Source organism: Myotis brandtii, unplaced genomic scaffold (assembly GCF_000412655.1).
Source record: "Myotis brandtii unplaced genomic scaffold, ASM41265v1 scaffold140, whole genome shotgun sequence".
Lineage (NCBI taxonomy): Eukaryota > Metazoa > Chordata > Mammalia > Chiroptera > Vespertilionidae > Myotis > Myotis brandtii.
Window position 1 is genome coordinate 1,876,717 of NW_005355000.1, and position 19,589 is coordinate 1,896,305.

The window sequence follows — 19,589 nt, forward strand, 5'->3', positions numbered from 1 at the left end:
GAGCCCAGCGGAGCAGTAACAGCACCCTGGGCACTAAACCCCTCGCCCCGAAGCACCGCCCACCTTGCATTATTCAGCTCCAGGTCCTAGCAAATGCTCTGACTGTGGTGAAGTCTCCTGCAAACTAGTAAACTAGGTCCAGGAAAGCTGTGCTTCTGTCAGCCATTAAATATGAGTCACACTGGCCTCTCTTACAGCGAGGGCAGGCTGTTATTTCTAATGGTGACAATAGCAATAAAGCAAATTCTCAAGTACGCAGGGCTAATCACCCTGCTGGTAGATGGAAACAAGGCCCACATTCTCCCGGCAGACATCTGGGGTGGGGGCAGGGCTCGGCTGGCAGAGGACAGCCCTGGTGCAAGGCTGCTGTGGAGGAAGAGCAGGCTTCGGGCGTCCCATGTGGCAGACCCCACACTGTGCTATGGGAGGGGGGGGGTAAAGGGGCCAGGAGGCGGGGAGGAGGGAGCGTTTTCAGGGAAAAGGACTGACTGGCATTTGTGACGAGCTGTCAGAATACAGGACGCAAGAAGAGACACTGTCCTCAGCACGCACAGCTTCTTACTCACAACTGAGCACAGAAGGTATGACAACCACTTCTCAAAACACATCAGAAACATTCACTGTACACGCTCCCCAGAGCCCCGCACCGCTGCTCCCAGATGGTACTTCCCACTCGCCCGCCTCCGGTCAGGGGCAGGCTCGGGCAGCAGCAGGCCTGTCTCCCCCATCTGTCCTCCTCCGAACCCCTTCGGAGAGGCAGGTGGACAGTGGTAACTGCTCCGGTCCCCACTCCTGCAGAGAGTGCTGGGGAGACGCAGAGAAGGGGGGCAAGGGAGACATGTGGGTGAATACCACCTGCCACCCACCAGCCGCGTGGCCTTGGGCAAACCCCTCCAGTTGTTTCCTCAACAGAAAGGCCGCACGGCAGCCGGCCCTCGCAGACTGTTAGATGGGACACGCACGGCCTCACAGAAGGACTGGCCAAGTCTAGGAACTCAGAACAAAACGAACAGCAGACACCTTGAATGGAAACAGCTCCTACACTACCTGTAAGCGCCTCTGTTTAAAATTATGATCGACAACAAAACACTGATTAAGCAGTGATGGCGAACCTATGACACGCGTGTCAGAGATGACACGTGAACTCATTTTTTTGGTTTATTTTTCTTTGTTAAATGGCATTTAAATATATAAAATAAATATCAAAAATATAAGTCTTTGTTGTACTATGGTTGCAAATATCAAAAAATTCTATATGTGACGCGGCACCAGAGTTAAGTTAGGGTTTTTCAAAATGCTGACACAGCTCAAAAGGTTCGCCATCACTGGATTAAAGACTCGCTTTACACATTTCACACAATTTCTAGAAACTGAGGAAGAGGTCAAGACTCCTTCGTGCAAAGAACAATGGAAAACTTGGCTGTTTTCACATCAGTTCTAAATGGGGTGGGGGAGACGCTCTGACAGGCCCAGGGTACCAGGTCTCCAACCCTAAAGAAACCAACACCCAGGGCAACAAGACCACTGGCCAGAGAAGCCGGGAGCACGTCTCCCTCTCTCCTCCTCAGATTTCTCTTCCCAAACCAACGCCAGCCGCTCTCCCCGGCTGGGCCGGGACCCAGGTGCCTGGGGCCGAGGCCGAGGCCCTCCCGGGTGGAGCTCCCAGACGTCGGAGGCGATACTCACAGCTTGCTGAGGCTGTCGAGCCCCGTGAACGCGCCACTCGTGTCCTCTATTGTGCCTGAGATCTCGTTATGACCCAGGTCCCTGGGGAAGACAGACAGACAGCTCACCACCCAGTTCTCCACTCGTTCTTCACAGGAAGTGGAGGACAGACTGCCACCCAAACTGCCACCGTGAGGCTGAAACATCAAAGTGTGTTCTGGGCGCTCAGCTGCGACACCCGATGGAGAGAAGCGAGGCTGCTGAGCCCGAAGCCCAGGGTGCACCCCGTGCGGGCAGGCCTGGCTTTCCCAGCTTCCCGCAGGCCTGACGCACGTTGAGCAAGCAGCTCCCTCACCTCATCTGCTCCCCGTGGGTCGGGGCCGGGGCCAGGAAGGAGGGTTGCAGGCAGCACGTGGGAAGCCTGGTCTGTGTCCACCCAGAGAGCGGACACCTGGCCCGGCACTAAGAGTCAGGTTTCCATCTGTTCTCTCACCAACCAGAGACCCTTTTCTTTTTCCTTTCTCTTTAGTCCTTACCACGACATGCTTATTGACTTAAGAGGGACGGGAAGGCTGCGAGAGAAGCATCCATGTGAGAGAGCATCGACTGGCTGCCTTCTGTACTTGCCCTGAGCGGGAATCGAACCCACAACCTTCCAGTACATGGGGTGACACGCCCCAGTTCTTTTCCAGCTGATTATGTAAAAGTGTGAGCCTGCGCACAGAGCAGCTCAGTTCTGGGTCCAATGCTGACTGGCAGCCGGTGGAAGGGGCCCCAACGAAGCAGCTGGCTGCTCACTGCCCTCCCAGCGGGAGCCCCTCCACTCCCCCACGGTGAGACGTACAAGACACGCAGGTTTCTGAGTCCCTTGAAGGCGCCTTCCGCAATGTGGCTGATGGAGTTGTGGCTGAGGCGCAGGATGCTCAAGCTACTGAGGTCGGCCAGGCTCCCCTCGTCCAGCCGAGTGAGGTTGTTGAAGGACAGAATCCTGTGGAGGGGGGGCGGGGGGAGGGAGCAACGTCACTGCAGGTTGCCCAGGTTGCCCGCTCCCCTCCTGGGCATCAGCCATGCCAGCCGGGTCTCAGCGGGAGGGGAGAGCACCAGCATCCCGGGGGTAGAGTGGTCAGGCAGCTGTGACCCTTCAGGGCCTGGCACGCAGTCTGACTCCTGGGATGTTCGTGGAGGTCACAGAGACCAGGAAGTGTGGTGACCCGAGGACTATGCAGAGGCCACGCAGCTCAGGAACGCTCAAGGCTCAAGGCTCAAGGCTCCAGCCATCACGTGGGTGCCCAGGGCCGGTCCTGACCCAGACTCTGAGAGGCTTTCTCGGTAGGGGCTTGAGATTGACAGGACCCCAGCGTGTGCACAGGGAGCAGGCGCCCAGGTAGGCTCCCTACATCGGCCAGCAGAGGGCACCACTAGCCACCACCCGGCACAAGCCTTCCTCACAGGCCTTCCGCCTCACCTGGGCATCTCCCTGGGCACCAGAGCCTCCTGTCCAGACTTCTATGGTGACCCCCCCACCCCCCACTGTCAGCTGACCAGCTTCCCTGAGCGTCAGAATCAAACCTTCCTTCCTCCGGGCACCCCCTGCCCCTCTCTCACAGCCCTGCCTAGGTTGGTTCCTTGGTGTGTTAAGTCATCTAGCCTTGAAAAATGGGAAATTTGGTCTAGGGCAGGAATACGAACAATAAATTTGGAGAAGACTGATGAGAGTTTAACAGCAGCAGGGAGTGCGTTTTCTCCCTCTGACAGAAATAAGTCCTGGTGTCTGTGAGTCGCAGAGACCTGGCAGGAGATCAAACTTACATCCTCACCTGCAGTCAAAGGATGTAGCTTAAAGGAGGGGCGGGGCCACGCTGGCAAGCGGTCCTAAATCTGGCCTTGAGGTGCCCTGGGTGTTGGGCAAGCTGTTAGGCCGCAAGGGCCCTGCTGTGACCCCCTCTACTCCTCTACCCCTCTCCAGGGCACAGATGAGCCTACACTGCCCGCTAACACTCACACTCACACCCGAGGGCAGTGGAAGGAAAGGAAGAGGTAGGACATTGATCTTCTTCGGGGAATGACGGGTTCCAGGCCAGTGCAGGGCATCCCCGAGTTTGCCCGGTGAGGGCGAGCAGCCAGACAGGCAGAGGCTTGGCCTCATAACCACCGTTCACTTTGGAGGGTACATCTTTTCTTGCAGTCACGACTAAAAAACAGAAAGCCCACCCCAACCCCCTTCTAAAAAGTGGAGGAGCAGACTGGACTAGAACTGAGAAACCTTGAGCTTATTGAACTGAAGTAACAAACGCAATGAGAATCCACTTTTTTCCTCCAAAACAACCATCTTTTAGACCTGGGACAGGGGCAGGGGCATGTCCGCCCGCCTTGGCCCGCAGCTGCCCGCCCAGAGAAGCCTCGCACCAGCTCAGGGACCTGGGACACCAGCGCAGGCTCTCAGGCCCAGCCAGGGCCTGTCGGGGAGTCTCCCAAAGGGACAAGGGGCCGTCTGTTTCAGTAAAGCGCAGGCCCAGGCCCGGGTGCCTCGCCACCAGGCCAGGGTGTAGGGAACCTGCGGGGGGGGCGGGGGGGGGGGGGCCAGTGCGGAGACCTGGCTACGCGCAGGGAGGCAGAGACCACGAGGGCATGTAAACCGTCTGTCAGCGTGTCGCCATCTCTCAGGATCGCTGTCCTCGCTGTGTTTGAGCCCGAGTAACCCCTTCCCTAAAGAAGTCCGTGTTCCTTGTGGCCATTAATGAGCAATAGCTCTGTGAGCAGCTGCACGGAGAACCTCCTGCAGGCTGCCCGGACCCGCTCCAGCCCAGGCAGCCAAGGCTACCCCTGGGGAACAGAGAGAGGAGAGCAGGAAGGGCCTAGCTCAAACCACTGAGGTCTGCAGCCTCGGGGTCCTGCTCCGGGCCTGGTGCTGGGCGCTGGCCTCCCTGACAGGTCAGTGCCTCCTCTGAGCCCTGCCCTCCTGAGCCCGCCCTGCCCACCGAGCTGCGGGACACACCAGGCCCCCAGCCACGCCAGGCAGGCAGTGTCTAATGAGCACAGCGCACAGCGGGCGACACTCACAGCTCGTGCAGCTTCTGGCAGAAGCTCCAGCCGTCGCGGCTGATGCGGGAGATGGAGTTGTTGCTGAGGTGGAGCTGGTGCAGGGCTGTGAGGCCGTAGAGCGAGCCGCTGTTCACCTCCACCAGGCTGTTGTGCTCCAGGTGCCTGCAACGACAGCCACACGCACGATGGAGGAGGCGGGCCCTGGGCCATTCCCCGCGGCCAGAGCAGGCGGCTGGAGCCCAGGACCCGACACCGCAGAGCCCCTGGTCAGCACCAAGGACTCAATGACAGTACACGAGGGTGTGTGTGCATGCGCACATGTGTATGCACACGTGTGTAGGCAAGACAGGCAAACCCAAACAGATGGTGCGTGTCCAGGCCAAGTTCAGAACCAGGCACACAGATGGGCAGATGAGCTGCACAGAGGGCAGAGCCCATGAAAGAAAAACCTTGCAAATGAGGAAACCCTGGGGTCAGACCCCTTGGATTTAAATCCCAATTTTGCTCCTCTGTGGGCTGCGTGATCTGGACATCTGGAAAATGGAGGTGCCCAAGGGTACTCCTCCACAGGCTGCTGAGGGACACGAGAAAACACATCAGAACTCAGCCCGGCGCTGAGGGCTCGCGCTCCCGCCAAGGGGAAGCAAGGACACTGCCACCAGCTTCCTGGCCACGCACGGCCTGAGCTGAGAACAGAAGCCGTCACCACATGGTGCCCCACCTCGTATGGCAAGCATTCGGGCACCGCATTCCGCTGCTTCCACCTCACTGTCTGCTGCTGCGCAGAAGGAAGCACTGACTCTGAGGCAGCTCGTCACCCCACTGGTGTGACTTGTTCAACATGAAAACCACGCGTGCGTGCTCACTGCACTTCCTTCTGCAAATTCTCTTTCATCTCAGTCCACCCAGCACACGACCACCTAGATTTCAAAGTCTAAAATGACAGTTTTAAGATGTCAGGTGAAAGTGTACTTAAATATGTAAAAACAGATACAGCTGGTCCAAGGCAGCATAGAAGAGAGGGAGACGCAAACCACAGTGCTAATGCCATCACTCCTCAGTGTGTGTGAGTGTGTGTATGTGTGTGAGTGCTTGTGTGTGCATGTGTGTGTGAATGTGCATGTGTATCTGTGTATGTGTGTGTGTGGGTATCTGAGTGTATGTGTGTGTGTCAGCATGTGTATGTGAATGTGTGAGTATATGTGTGTTTATGTGTATGTGTGTCAGTATATGTGTGAGTGTACTGGTATGTGTGTGTATATGAATGTGTATGAGTATATGTGTATGTATGAGTGTATATATATGTGTGAGTGTGTATCAGTATGTATGTGTTAGTGTATGTATGTGAATATAAGAGTATGTGTGTTACTAGTATACGTATGTGTGTGAATGTTAGTATGTGTATGTGTATCTGAATGTATGTGTGTGTCAGCATGCGTATGTGAATGCGTGAGTATATGTGTTTGTGTATGTGTATATGTGTGTGTCAGTGTATGTGTGTGAGTGTGTGTGTATATGAATGTATGTGTGAGTATATGTGTATGTATGAGTGTATGTGTGTGTGTCAGTATGTATATGTGTGTGAGTGTGTGTATGTGAATGTGTGTGTAAGAGTATGTGTGTATGAATGTAAAAGGCATGGTCGAGAGACAGGAACCAGAATTGGTTTTGTTTCAGTTGCAAAGAAAACTAATAAAAAAACACAGTAACATCATGTGTGGAGACTGGGGGGAGCGGGACGGTGTCTTGAACAAGTGAAACCACTGACCATAAAGCAAGACAACCCCAGCCTGACAAACCCAGACAGCGGTGACATGTCTAACGTGGCACAACCACCAGCAGGACGACAGCCAGGAAAACTCAAGCAGAGAAATAAGACGAGACTGCCGCTGGGAGCACGCCGGGGAGGAACGAGGGCAGGAGTGGACGCCACGCTTTCCTCCCAGTCTGAGCACGTGTGCAACTGCGAGGCAGGTCCTTCTGACGAACAGTAAACAAATCTAAATGTCCGAAAGCAGAAGCGGGCAGCTGCCTTCTCCGCCCTGTCCGCGCCTTCTTGTGGTTTTGCGTGACTCGGCGGCAGCACGAGCAGCGATGTGCACGTCTGTTCCCTGGACAAAGGGGCAGCTGCACCAACGCCCAATGAGCTCACCAAACGAGAAATCAATCTCCCAGGATGAGCGGTACATGTCGGCCCACCTGCACCTCAGACTGTCAGACCCCCAACAGGGGAGGGAACTTTCTGTAGGGTGTGGGGCGGGGGAGGGTCTGGGAGGGGAGCCACGAAGGAGGGGGAGCAGCCCCAGAAGGATGGCCCCATCTTCACTACCCAACGTTCTCCACCAAATCCACTAAACTGCCCTGAGATTTTCCTAACCTTCCAGGAAAACACCCTTATCTGGAGTCCCCAGAAACACGAGTGAGGCCCCGCCAAAGTCCTAACAGCCCTTGGGCAGAGGGCGCCACACACAGACCACACGAGCCCTGGCACGGCGCATACTCACAGCGCCTGCATCCTGGACAGCCCCCAGAAGGCCCCGTCCGTCAGCCGGCTGATGTTGTTCCGCTGCAGCTTCAGCACCTCCAAGCTGTCCAGCCCCTGGAACGTCAGGCCCTCGATCAGCCGGATCCGATTCCGATTCAGGTCCCTAAAGACACAAAGCCGGTGGGTTCAGAGCGTCCAGCACGCACCCCTCACCTGCAGCCACTCCCACACAGTCCCTGCTGGGTTTCTGGGCAGCAGGGAAAATCCGGGTGGGGGGTCCCGGTGGAGCTGGTGTAAGGGGCGCCCGCCAGGCAGCCCCTGGCACTGCCCGGGCCCCAGCTAAGGAACAAAGAGGAGGGGAGAGCTCCTGAGCGAGAGAGCCCCCATTCCTCCGGGATGGCTGTGTGCAGCGAGGAGGGGGTAGGACTCAGGATGCAAGCGCCCCAGGCGAGCAACAGAAACCCAGACCAGGCGCCTCACCCAGGAAAAATCTAACGGAAGTGACGCTTCCCACGGGAGGCACTCCCAGCATCTCCAGTGGCGGAGAGCAGTCACTGCCCAGGGGGAGCAAGGGGGCTGGGCACACCACGGAGCACACGTTTGGCTTCTGGCCCGTGTGATAAACCTCAGTTAACCAAAAGGTTTCAGGAATCGGGGGCTGGGTCTGTCGGCAGCACTGGGGGGAGAGGTGGGGAACCCAGGCTCCTCGGAAAGCCCTTCGTTTCCCCAAACACTTGGGCAGCACCTCACGGCCTGCCTCACACAGACCTGCCCGGCGACAGGACCTGGGACGCAGGGAGCGGGAGCCAGGCGCTGGGTGCACCCCACCTTACTGTCACACCTAGCTCTAAACACCTGTTTTGTTCTGTTTAAACCAAATCCCAATAGTGGCTTATTTTCCTGAGATATATTCTTTTGCTGCAAAGAAGATACAGGAAATAAATATGGAACAAATACTCCATCGGGTTCAGAAAAGAGGTTTTCTCGACTCCAAACTCTGGGCCATTCCCAGAGGGTACTGGACCTTGGTCATCAAACACTAAACAAAGAGATCCTCTCTCCAGAAAAAATCAATCAATCAACAAACTAGGTGAAGACGATGGCCTCTCTCTTGCTCAGGACTCCCTCCAGCTACACTAGCTTCCTCTCACACTGCCGCGCGCTGGGCACCACGAGGCCCGGGGGGGGGTGGGGGGCACAGACTGTACAGGCCCTTTAAAAAGGCAGAACCTCCACGACCAGTCAGGAGCCCACGCGGCCTGAGCTCCGCCAGCGCGGCTAGCAAGCAGGTGTCCTCCTTGAGCTCTGGAGCGTGGCCACAGGCCGCACCCTCCACCCTCAGTGGGTCTCAGCAGCCGGAGAGCCGCAGGCACTAGACCAGCGCCTCGTCTGCTCTGATTGGGTGTCGCCACTGGGTCACTGTGGGTCATTCACACAGGGCTTGGCCGGGAGCGAGGAAGGAGCTGCATTTGGCACGGGGTCCTCGGGGAGGTCTGGCCCCACCAGGCTTGGTGACCTGAATGAACATGTGGGTTTCCACACTCACAGCTGTGTCAGCCTCGGCAGCTTGAACGCTTTCACAGGAAGCTGGGTGATCCTGTTCCTGCTCAGGCGAAGCGTCAGCAGCGACCGTGACAGACCGTCAAACGCTCCGGACTCCAGGGTGCCAATCCGGTTACTTGCCAGGTTGCTGGAATGATCCGGGAGAGAGAATACAGTGGTCAGCAGGAGGCCTTCCTCGTTCTGTTGCAGACACCAGACCTGCCAACTTGGGAAAATAAGCCACCACCCCAGAGACACGGGTGTACTGAGACACTGACACCTATGCACTCCCCACAGGACAGCCAGGTGAGGAGGGGGCAGCTCTCCCCACGGGACAGCCAGGTGAGGAGGGGGTAGCACCACCAATGGAACAGCCAGGTGAGGAGGGGGCAGCTCTCCCCATGGGACAGCCAGGTGAGGAGGGGGCAGCTCTCCCCACGGGACAGCCAGGTGAGGAGGGGGCAGCACCACCCATGGGACAGCCAGGTGAGGAAGGGGCAGCTCTCCCCACGGGACAGCCAGGTGAGGAGGGGGCAGCACCACCCATGCAGGACGGAGCTGTGTCCGCCTGCAGCACATGCACCGAGGCCAGTGGGTGACGCCAGGAGGGAGGAAATCAGCACCTCCACAACCGGCACCCCCTACTCCAGCCCTGCTGGGTGCTGCCACCTCCAGGGCCACCTGCAGGATTCTTCCTCAGCACCCATAACCCAAGGTGAGGGTCAGGGTTGGTGAGAGAAGCCCTAGGAAGCAGAAAGCACTGCAAGGCAAGGCCCAAGTGGATGTCATCGTTTGGGGAGACAGCCTTTAATGTTGAAGTGGGTCTCACTGTACGGCTTACGTAATAAAGGTGCACAAACCCGTTCGTGGCAGCGATTTTAAATCTAAGACACACTCCAGTTAGAGACTGGCACAGAATCCCTTCAGAACACACGCCTCACAGCGATGGGCCCCACTGCCAGGATTCCGCGTGTAAGGACGCCTCCCCTCCCAGCGCACGCAGCCCACGCAGCCCACAGCCCACCTCTGTGGTCCCACTGTGTGCACTGACAGAGCAAGAAGAGAGGAGAAGGGACAGAAAAGGGGGGAACACTGATGTCCCATGAGATGCTACCACTACCTCTCCTATTCCCCAAACAAATGCGGGTTTTGGTGGCTTAAGCAGAAGGAGAAGCTCCGAGAGAACTTTCTACAGGCAGGGAGGGAACAGGCATCTTCCGTCGCCCCACCAGGCTGCAGCCAGGACAAGGCACATGAGAGTCCTTTGCAAATGGGGCTGGACCGCTTGTTCCCAACACTCCAGGTGAGAGGACAGTCTGGGTGATAAAGACACACTGGCCACTGTGTGCAAACAGAAAGCGCCCCCTGCTCTCAGGCATAGGGAGAAGGCCACTGCCGTTCAGCTCAGCAGGTGGTGGTTTCCTGGTTCCATGCAAGGAGGTGCCAGGTGGGGGCACAGCTCTGCAGAGCCCGCCCGGGCCTGGGCTCTGCCACCCTGGCCTCTGAAGGCCCCGGGCTCCCGTTCCCAGTCCAGGGCCTCGGTGCAGCCCAAGAGAAACCTCTCCTCTCCCTGCGGGCCCTGGAACACGCTCGTGCCGAGCCGTGGCCGCCGAGCAGATGGGTCACCGTGGCCCCATCCAGCCTTGCGGACGGTCTCCAGGGGAGTCAGGACGGAGTCGGGCAGGAGTGAACTCACACGTCATCAGAACGTGTCTCCTCCGCCAGAGCCTTCAGTTTCTTCCCCAAAGCAGCCTTTCCCACCAACAGGGAGTGGGTTAAATAGGTTTTAACTTGCCTCCCAGCTGCCGTCCGATGGGTATGAGAGAGCGCATTAAGATGGGTAAAAGCAAAACAGACTGACAGCAAAATCTAGAAGGTTCTGAGAACCACAGCACGGAGCACCTGCTCTCTCAAGTGCACCAAGTGCGCGTTTCAATAGTGCGTGACGCTAGACAGACATGCGGACAGGCCCTCCTCGCAGAGGTCCCCGTCCTTCCTCGAGAGCTTGCGTCTCCTCTCCGCCTTCCTGGAGGCAGCCCCGTAAGCGGGAAAGAGAGCAGGCTTTGTAGCCAAGACAGGCCTGTATCTGAGGCTCACTTCTCCTCTCAGTGGTCAGTCTACTAAACTCACCCGTACGCTCCCGGCCTCAGCTGCCTGTCCGTCTCTAACGCTCTACCATAGAGGACGCCCCCCTGGGCGCCCAGCCCTGGGCTCTGCAGAGGCTGCACGAGGAGGTCTGTGCCCAGCTCCACGGCCTCGGCACGGCCACGGCTGAGAAGAGGAAGCGCCCTCCCTGCCACCAGCCCTGGTGCCCGCCCGGCAGCGCAGGGGCACTTACAGCTCCTTTAAGGGCGGTCCCTGCAGGAAGCAGGCGCTGTGCACCTCCGTGAGGTTGTTCCAGCTCAGGTCCAGCACCTCCAGCACCAGGTAGGCCCTCAGCTGGCGCCCCTCCACGCTGCGGATCTTGTTGTGCTGCCTGAAACACACGGAGGACGTGACTCAAGCATGTCTTTCTGCACAGAAACAATTGTTTTCCCCACCACTTCATTTAGACTCATTTTTTCCTGTTTTCCTCTCAGAAAATTACAAATGCAGTGACACTCCAGGTGCCATCCCCTCGAGCTGTCACCGGCTGGGCGGGTGCTAGACAGAGCACCCCCATCTGTCTGGGCAAGTCAGTCTGAGTTCCAAGTCCAGGCTGCTCCCCGCAGGGCGAGAACACAGGGGACACTTCAGACACGTGCAGAGCGCACAGCATGACCGGAACCTGGGCTTGCCGATGCCCTCCCTCAGCGAGCACCCAGTGCGACCAGCCAGTTCCCAGTGCTTCCCATCTCGAACCTTCGGGCCCTCATCCAACCCCACCATGTACAGGGCTGCAGGCACTGAGCCCACAGCCAGTTAATCCATCTCAACACGTGGCTACACTCCTCACACTTTACCAATACCTACCATGTGCCAGGCGTGCAGACAGGCACAAGGGATTTAAAAAAAAAAAAAGACAAAATCTCCCCCAGGGAGACCAGGAACTCGGTGCTGGATCTGACGAGACTGAATCCCCTGACCTCTGCCGCTAGCCCTCGGTCACTTTGTTCCTGCTCCCATGCCTGGAAATGTGAGCTCAGCATCTCAACCTGGAGCACACAGGGCCCTGCAATGCACCTGCGGCTGCCACCTCAGACCGTGGGCCTTCCCTTGTTCTTCCCACCTGCCTCTGTGTTACCGTCACCACTCACCTGGCCCGTGACCCAATTCCCTCCTCATCGTAGGGACGCGGGTGATCCACCCTGACCCGCACGGAAGCACGCGGCAGATGTTAGCTAAGGATTCTGTGTTGCACCGCCTCCAAGAAAGGCGTCTTACCGCAGCGGTTTAAACATATCTTTAATCCTGCTTCTGACAAAACTACAGTCTAATCAACGAGCCAGTGTTTATCAATCAGGAGAAAGACAACCCATGGTAAGCAAGGCTGGAGGGAGCGGCCCGTGCATGGGCCTGGCCCGGCCTGGCAGTCTCGTCACCGCAGCCTCATCGAAGTTCAGGTTCAGACACCAGCGTGGTGGGGGCAGCGCTGGCTCTGGGTCCCGGCACCCCCCAGGCCAGCCTGGAGTCAGCAGTGTCAGGGTCTGCAGCCATCAGACATTCCCCAGCACACACAGTGAGCCAGGCATTGCTTACCAAGTGGCATCTCTTTTAAACAAACACTTGCCCAAATCCGTTCCAGCACCGTGAACAAGGCCCTCTTCCCAGAAGCTCGGGGCCTCTCCCCCCCGCCTTTGTTTTCTCACAACTCTCCCAGGCTCTGAACCCAAGGGCCCGCTTACAAGGCACAGCTCCACACACAGGGAGCCTCTAGAATGAAAGACGACTTTTCCCTTCACGCCCCCGCCTGCCCCCACAAAGCTCTTTCCTTTGAGTTCTTTATTAAGTTCTTAGTGAAGATAGTCTCTTCAGTTTTCTGACTCAAAAAGAAAAAGAAAGGGTAAAATAAAGTAAAAGGAGACCTTTATTATGTAAAGTATGGGAAACAGAGCAGGAAAAAGGCAGCCGTACCCAGGAACTGTGGGAGCCAGGACGAGTCTGAAAAGACAGGAAGGGGCGCCAGGGCCTGAAGTGGAACAAAGGGGGGGCCGCACACAGTGGAGGGGCCCCGGGCAGCGGCTGGAACCCCGCACTTCTCCCTGCCTCCTCTCCTCTGTCTCTGCCTTTCATCTTACACACGTCTCCTGCCTTGTCAGCCTGTTTACTCACTGAACCGCACGCCCTGCCCCGCGCCAGGCCACTCTGCCGGAAGGCTCTGGGGTGCAGGCTCGCTGGGAACTGGGAGAGCTCCTGAAGGCATAGCGAGGCGCCACGGAGATGAGAGGGCAAGGAGCCTGGGCGTACAGAGGCAGGAAGGATGAGCCTGGGGCCCAGGGTGCTGGGGCCCAGCATGAGGGCAGGATGCCGATGCCGGGGAGACAGGGATGCAGCAGCGAAGAGCGGATGGGTCCTGGAGCTGGCAGGGCAGGCGGGGCCGTGCCCGCAATGCCTCCCGGGCCAGGCTGATGAGCGGGAATCCTGTCACAGGGCCAGGAGAGGGTGGCGGCAACACAGACATGAGATGGGAGAAAGGGCGGGCCCCCAGGAGATGGCAAGTGGAGGTGCGTGAATGGGACCCTGTGTGCTCTAGTCTGGAGAAGTCAAGATGACCAGGGGAGCAGCTACAGGCTACACTGTGGTCTTTGCCCACTTACGACCTGTCCCGGAGTGGCTGCATCTAGAATACAGACAGCCCTGCCCTCAACAGCACCACCCAGCAGCCTGATTAAAAAACGAGCAAAGAACCTAAATCGATGCTTCCCCACAAAAAGGTATACAAATGGCCAAGAGCACATGAAAAGATGATCAACATCACTGATTACTCGGGCTGTGGAGAAGCTGAAACCTGGTGCGACTGCTGAAGAAAATGGTGTGATGGGGCCTCAACAATCAAACACAAAATCACCATGTGACCCAATAGTCTGACTTCTGGGTATAGATCCAAAAACCTGGAGGCGGATCTGAGAGGTATCTGACACTCATATTCCCAGCAGCATTATTCACAACAGTCAACAGGTGCAGCAACCCAGTGTGCATGGACAGTAACGTGGTGTACATACCAGGGACTGTTGTTCCGCCTTGAGAGGCAAATTCTGACCCCTGCTACCACGTGGATGAATCGTAAGGACGTTATGCTACGTGAAATGAGCCAGTCACAGAAAGACACCCTGTATGGTTCCACTCGCATTAGGTCTCGGAGCAGCACGCCGACTGGTGGCTGCCAGGGCCGGGGGGCAGGAATGGGGAGCTGGTCAATGGTGCGGGGCTCGTTTGCAAGATGGAGGGAGCTCTGGAGCTTTGCACACACGTGTGTACTGCACCATACACTTAAAATGATTAAGATGGCAAATTTCTTATTACGTACATTTTACTACGATTTAAAAACAAAACAAAGCAAAAAACAAGTTAGTTCATGCCTAAAACTCCAACAATGGCTCGTGTGTCTCCTTTTGGACCATGTCCTTACCATGTTCTCCAAGGCCCATGTGATGGCCACACCCCCACTGTGCTGCCTCACCTCCTACCTCCACCCCTGCACGCACCACAGGGCCTCGGACACTGCAGCAGGGTCCTGCCTCACCTCCTACCTCCACCCCTGCACGCACCACAGGGCGGGCCTCGGACACTGCAGCAGGGTCCCGCCTCACCTCCTACCTCCACCCCTGCACGCACCACACGGCCTCGGACACTGCAGCAGGGTCCTGCCTCGGGACCTCTGCACTTACCTTTCCCACTGCTGACAAGCTCTTCCCTCGAAGACCCACAGGCCTCATGCCCTTACTTCTTCCACATTTTTTTTAATTCAAAGTTACCTTCTCAATGGGCTTCCCTGGCCACACAGTCTAAAACCACAAGCTCATGCAAGCTTCCCCCTCCTTTTCTCTCTCTCTTCCCCCCCCCCTCACTCTCTCTCACATACACACACTCCTCTCTCTTTCTCTCTCTCTCTCTCTCACACACACACACACACACACACACTTCTCTCACTCTCACGCACACACTCCTCTCTCTCTCTCACACACACACACATTCTCCACTTCTTCACCTACTTTCTTTATGCCTCTAGTTACCCTCGAAGACACCCAGAATTTTGCATATTTCTAGTTTAACACATCTCCCAGCAGATGTGCCTCCATGAAAGCAGGTGTGTGTGTCTGTTTTGTCCACTACTCTCTAACCACAGGAACAATGTGAGGCACTCAACAGATGCTCAATTAATATTTGTTGAATGAACCACAAAGAAAGAATACGCGTGAACTCAGAGAGGCCAAGGCGGGGCACAATGTGGGGCTCACGAGCACTTAAGCAGAAGAGAATGATGCCAGCAGATGAGTTCAGTCAAGGAGCACGAAGGATGAAGAGAGCCTGCCAACGGTCTGGGGCAGCGCTGCCCAGATGCCAACCACCCAGCCCACGGGGCTCCAGAGTTCCTCGGGCTGAGCACTGCTGCTCCCAGCTGCCGAGGACACACGTGCCATCTTCTCCCCCCGCAGCTGGTCTCTCTACACTCCAGGCTAGAGCCCGGATCAAACTCCTCCTGCACTCCTCGGGCTGCGAAAAGCGGAGCCCACAGCTCTGTGCTCCTGCAGAACTCCGCCTCCCTTCTCTCCCAGAGCAAGCAGCACACTGTGTTAGGCGTCTCGTGGACCCAGGTCCGGAGCTCTTCCTGAGCTGTAACATGGCACAGCTGAAGAACATGCCACAGGCCATACCTGCCAAAGTTCAAACCCCAGGCTCACCACCTGCAGGTGGGAGCCTCTGAGAGCCCGTCTGTACAGTGGGGTGGAAGCTCCCACGCCCCCGGGGCTGCTCAATTAAACGTGCTCTCGTTTGTATCAGCCTCAGAGCCAGGCTCAGCCTCGTTTGTTGGAGGTGCTTTGGGAAAAGAATGAAGAAAAGTAATGAATGACTGGTCCCTGTCTATCCCTCTGCCACGTCTATGCAAGCAGGAGGCCCGACGCCTCTGAGGAACAAAGGGCTGGCGCAGTTCTCACTCTTAGCTGCACGCATGAAGCAAGTCTGTTCCAGCTGGCGAGTGTCAAACCAGCCACAGGACAAAGGGCTGCAAAGCAGATCCCAGGCCAAAACTTCTGCAGGACTCGGGGTGGCTGACTCCTTCCTTCCCACTCCTGCAGCAAGACTCAGGCCCCACCCCAGACTCACCCACCAAACCCCACCCTGCCCACCAGAGGAGCAGGCCCCCCAGTATCCCCTCCACACCGCCAGCCACCTGGGTTAGACCCCCACCTCCTCCAGAGTGGATGGCTGTGAAGACGTGTTTGCTGCCCTGCTCAATCCGCATTCACTTTACAAAACTGGGCGTGTGCAGCACGGGTCAGGCCGTCACTCCTGAACTAAACAGCTTAGCTCCAAAGAAGGTGCACACTCATCTCTCTAACCTCTGAATCCTTGTCCACGTTCTCATAACAACGCTGGCCAATAACTGAACACCTGCGTGCAGCAGGCCCGGGCCAACCCAGCGAACTCACTCGTGAGGTGGGTCCTAGTCTTATCCCCAGCCTCTCCGTTGGAGAAACAGGCTCAAAGGCTGCTGGAATTTTCCGGAGTCACAGCTGGAAAGTGAAGCAGCCAGCATGCAAGGCCAGGGCAGCAGGCCCACCTAAAGCCCATCCGAGAGGCTCCCCCAGCCCCTAAACCTTCCGAAAAGCTTGCCTAGATCTGAACACCAGCTGACTGCTTCCCGGTCAACCCAGACTGGTCTGCACAACTGGCCTCCGCCAGGCCTCGCTCTGTGCCCGCCCCCGGCCTGCGTGAGCGGCAAGTCCGCAGGGGGCTCTGCGCAGCTCCTGGCAGCCGCCAGGCAGGTGAAGCTCATTCTCCTCATGGAAACGCTGGCGGGAAGCAGAGAACAGTCCCACCAAGACATGTCTTCACAGACCTGCATGTGAAGGGGGACAAAGTGATGTCCTAGGCCAGTGGTCGGCAAACTGCGGCTCGCGAGCCACATTCGGCTCTTTGGCCCCTTGAGTGTGGCTCTTCCTAAGCCTTAGGAGTACCCTAATTAAGTTAATAACAATGTACCTACCTATATAGTTTAAGTTTAAAAAATTTGGCTCTCAACAGAAATTTCAGTCGTTGTACTGTAGATATTTGGCTCTGTTGACTAATGAGTTTGCCGACCACTGCCCTAGGATTTCAAGAAAGAGAGGAAGGGGAAGAGAGGGAAGGGGAGGGGAGGGGAAAGGAAGGGAGGGGAGGGGAGGGAAGGGGAAGCCTCCGTGGCCTGTGGCCAGGTCACATGGCCTTCACTCCACCTCCTGCAGGTTTACCCTCGGACTGCCCTCTGGACAAGGAGAACTTAATCTATTCAGCCAACACCTGTTCGTGGCTTCGAAAGTAAAATCCGTCTTCAAAGACTGAAGCTCTGGCCACTTGGCTACGTTTTCTAGGCCGACGTTCAATTAGACGGTAAGACAGGCAGAGGCATTTGAAACCAACTTTTAAAACTTTTTATCCTAAGTGATGTTCCACGGTGGTTCTGGGAAAGCCTGCTTTACACGGTATTCCCTTCGTGTGGAAAAGGTCACAGAAAACAGCCAGGAAGCAAGAGTGAGGGGACCAAAGGAGGCAGGGTCAGGGTCAAGTGGACTGTACTTGGCTCCTGGAGTCAGCAGATGCAGCCCACAGTGGGCCCGGCTTTGTGGGTCACTGCGGTATCCATCCCAACTGCTCAACTCTGACGCTGGAGTATAAAAGCGCCACAGACAATACCTAAATGAGCGTGGATGTGTAGCAACCCGTTTGGACTCCTGGGGCAGGGACCTGGATTCCAATTCCAGGGCCGACGCAGCTTTGGACGTGTGTGTGAACCACTTTCTGCCTCTGGCTTGACCATCTGCAAAACAGGCCAAACGCCTCCTATCGCAGAGCGCGCCGCGCCCTCGTCCTCCCTGCAGCTTCCCTGTCCGACACCCAACCACACACTCCCCCTGGCGTCCCTTCCCCCTCGGGCAGTGAAGCGGATAGGAGTGTAGTCATTCCTGGGTCCATGCCTCTTCCCGGAAGAAGGCGGTTTTTATGTCAATCCGCCTCCTCGTAAGATGACCCAGGCTCCGCACAGCCCTCGGCCCTGCTCCCTCAGGCTCTCCCACAGGCAGACACGGAGCCTGTGCACATCGCAACGGCGCAGCCTGCAGGCCACGCAGTCGTCAGCCCAACCACGGACTCTTAACAGAAACAACAGATCTTCCATAATGTTACCTCAACATCACACGTTTAAGACGTCTTCCTTAACAAATCCACACAATTCAAATGACAGCTCTTCCCCTGCGTGAACCTCTGGCTAAGAAAGGGTGTCACTCAATCTAGCCCTGAGATGAGCCACGTTGTCACACACCTGCCACCACTCCCTCCCACCCGCTCCGATTCCCACTCCCCACCGTGAGCCTGGCCAGGGCACCCCTCTGCGCCCTGCTGCGGGCCTCCCGGAGCCGCCTGGCTCTCACTACGTGGTACAGGGTCTCATCCGCTGCCAAGCAGGCTGCCCACGGTCTGACCTGAGCGAATGGGGGACGCACGCGTCCTAAGGCCACTGGGGCTACAGTGTCACCTTACACCCCGTGCGTGGAGTCACACAATGTGAGACCATTTGTGACCCTGAAATTAGTGATTCTGCGTGAAACTCAGCGCAGGGCAGAGTGGCCCTGGTGCCTACCTCGGGTTTCTGTGCAACTACCAGTGCCGAAAGCTGTTCATCGTTTCAGAGCACGTGAAGACATGACTTCTCCTTCCTTAAAAGAGAAAGTCCTACCGAGCAGGCCACAAGGTCAGTGGGGCAGCGGTTCTGTCTGTCTGTACGTTTCTACTGAAGTATCACAGGCCAACTGAGAAGTGTGTAAATCGTAAGTAGAGACCATGCGTTTTTACACAATGTTTGCCCCCATGTAACCACCTCCCAGATCAAGACACAGAACATGCACAGCAGCCTGGCAGCCCCTCCTGTCATTTTCCTATTGCCCTTCCTAAGGGGACCTCTAATTTAACCACCAAGGATTATTTTGCCTACTTTGTACTTTACCTGTGTGGCATCGTCCACATAAACTTCTGCACCTGCCTACTGTCATTCAGCATGTGTGTGAGATCCATCCACAAGGCTGCATTCGCAGTTACTTCTTCCTCACTGTTCTGTAATATTTCTCGAGGGAATATACCGCAATTCGTTTTCATTTTACTCTGGATGGACGCTGAGTTAGTGCCAGGCTGGGTTACTGGAGAGCCACAGCTCTACACACAGACATGCTCGCACTGCCCTGGTGCACGTGTGCACGCACTCTGGCGGCGTGAACGTGCGGTGTGGCCTTGATCCCCAGCCGCTGAGCAGCTGTGTGGCCAGAGCACACACTGGTCGTTTTCCTTTAAACCAATCCCCACAGTTGAAACGAGTCCGAAAAGCCCTCTGATCCAAGTGCCATGTTTCATGCTACTTCATTCAACCGCATTCTCTTCCTTCATTCCTCCCCACAGAGAGCATGAGGAACAAGCCTGGGCCACTGAACAAGGCCAAGCTCAATCTAATCTTGTTCATTGTCAAACGGAATCATTTTACATAACTGGGGACCTAATGAGCAACAAAAAGGAAAAAATATATAATTAATAATTCTAAGTCCAAAGTTGGCAAACAGTAAGGTGCACGTGCCCGACGGGAAGACCAGTGCCCATATGCACCTTGACGATGAAGGGAAGGTTTTAAAGGAAGAGCTTTCCTGGGCCAACCTGAAAGGAAGTGTCTCCTCCAAAGGACAGTTGAGTGTAC

General features: G+C 56.6%; 1 protein-coding gene across 1 annotated transcript in view; it reads right to left on the reverse strand.

The window, feature by feature from the left end:
* LRIG1 (leucine-rich repeats and immunoglobulin-like domains 1) overlaps nt 1-19,589 on the reverse strand; it is a 75,099-nt gene that overhangs the window by 19,798 nt on the left and 35,712 nt on the right. Inside the window, exons 5-10 of the mRNA XM_014535240.1 lie at nt 11,073-11,210; nt 8,739-8,882; nt 7,212-7,355; nt 4,726-4,869; nt 2,510-2,653; nt 1,687-1,767 (exon numbers count right to left, since the gene is read on the reverse strand). Of these exons, the coding sequence (XP_014390726.1) occupies nt 1,687-1,767; nt 2,510-2,653; nt 4,726-4,869; nt 7,212-7,355; nt 8,739-8,882; nt 11,073-11,210 (795 nt within the window). The remainder of the gene's footprint in view (nt 1-1,686; nt 1,768-2,509; nt 2,654-4,725; nt 4,870-7,211; nt 7,356-8,738; nt 8,883-11,072; nt 11,211-19,589) is intronic.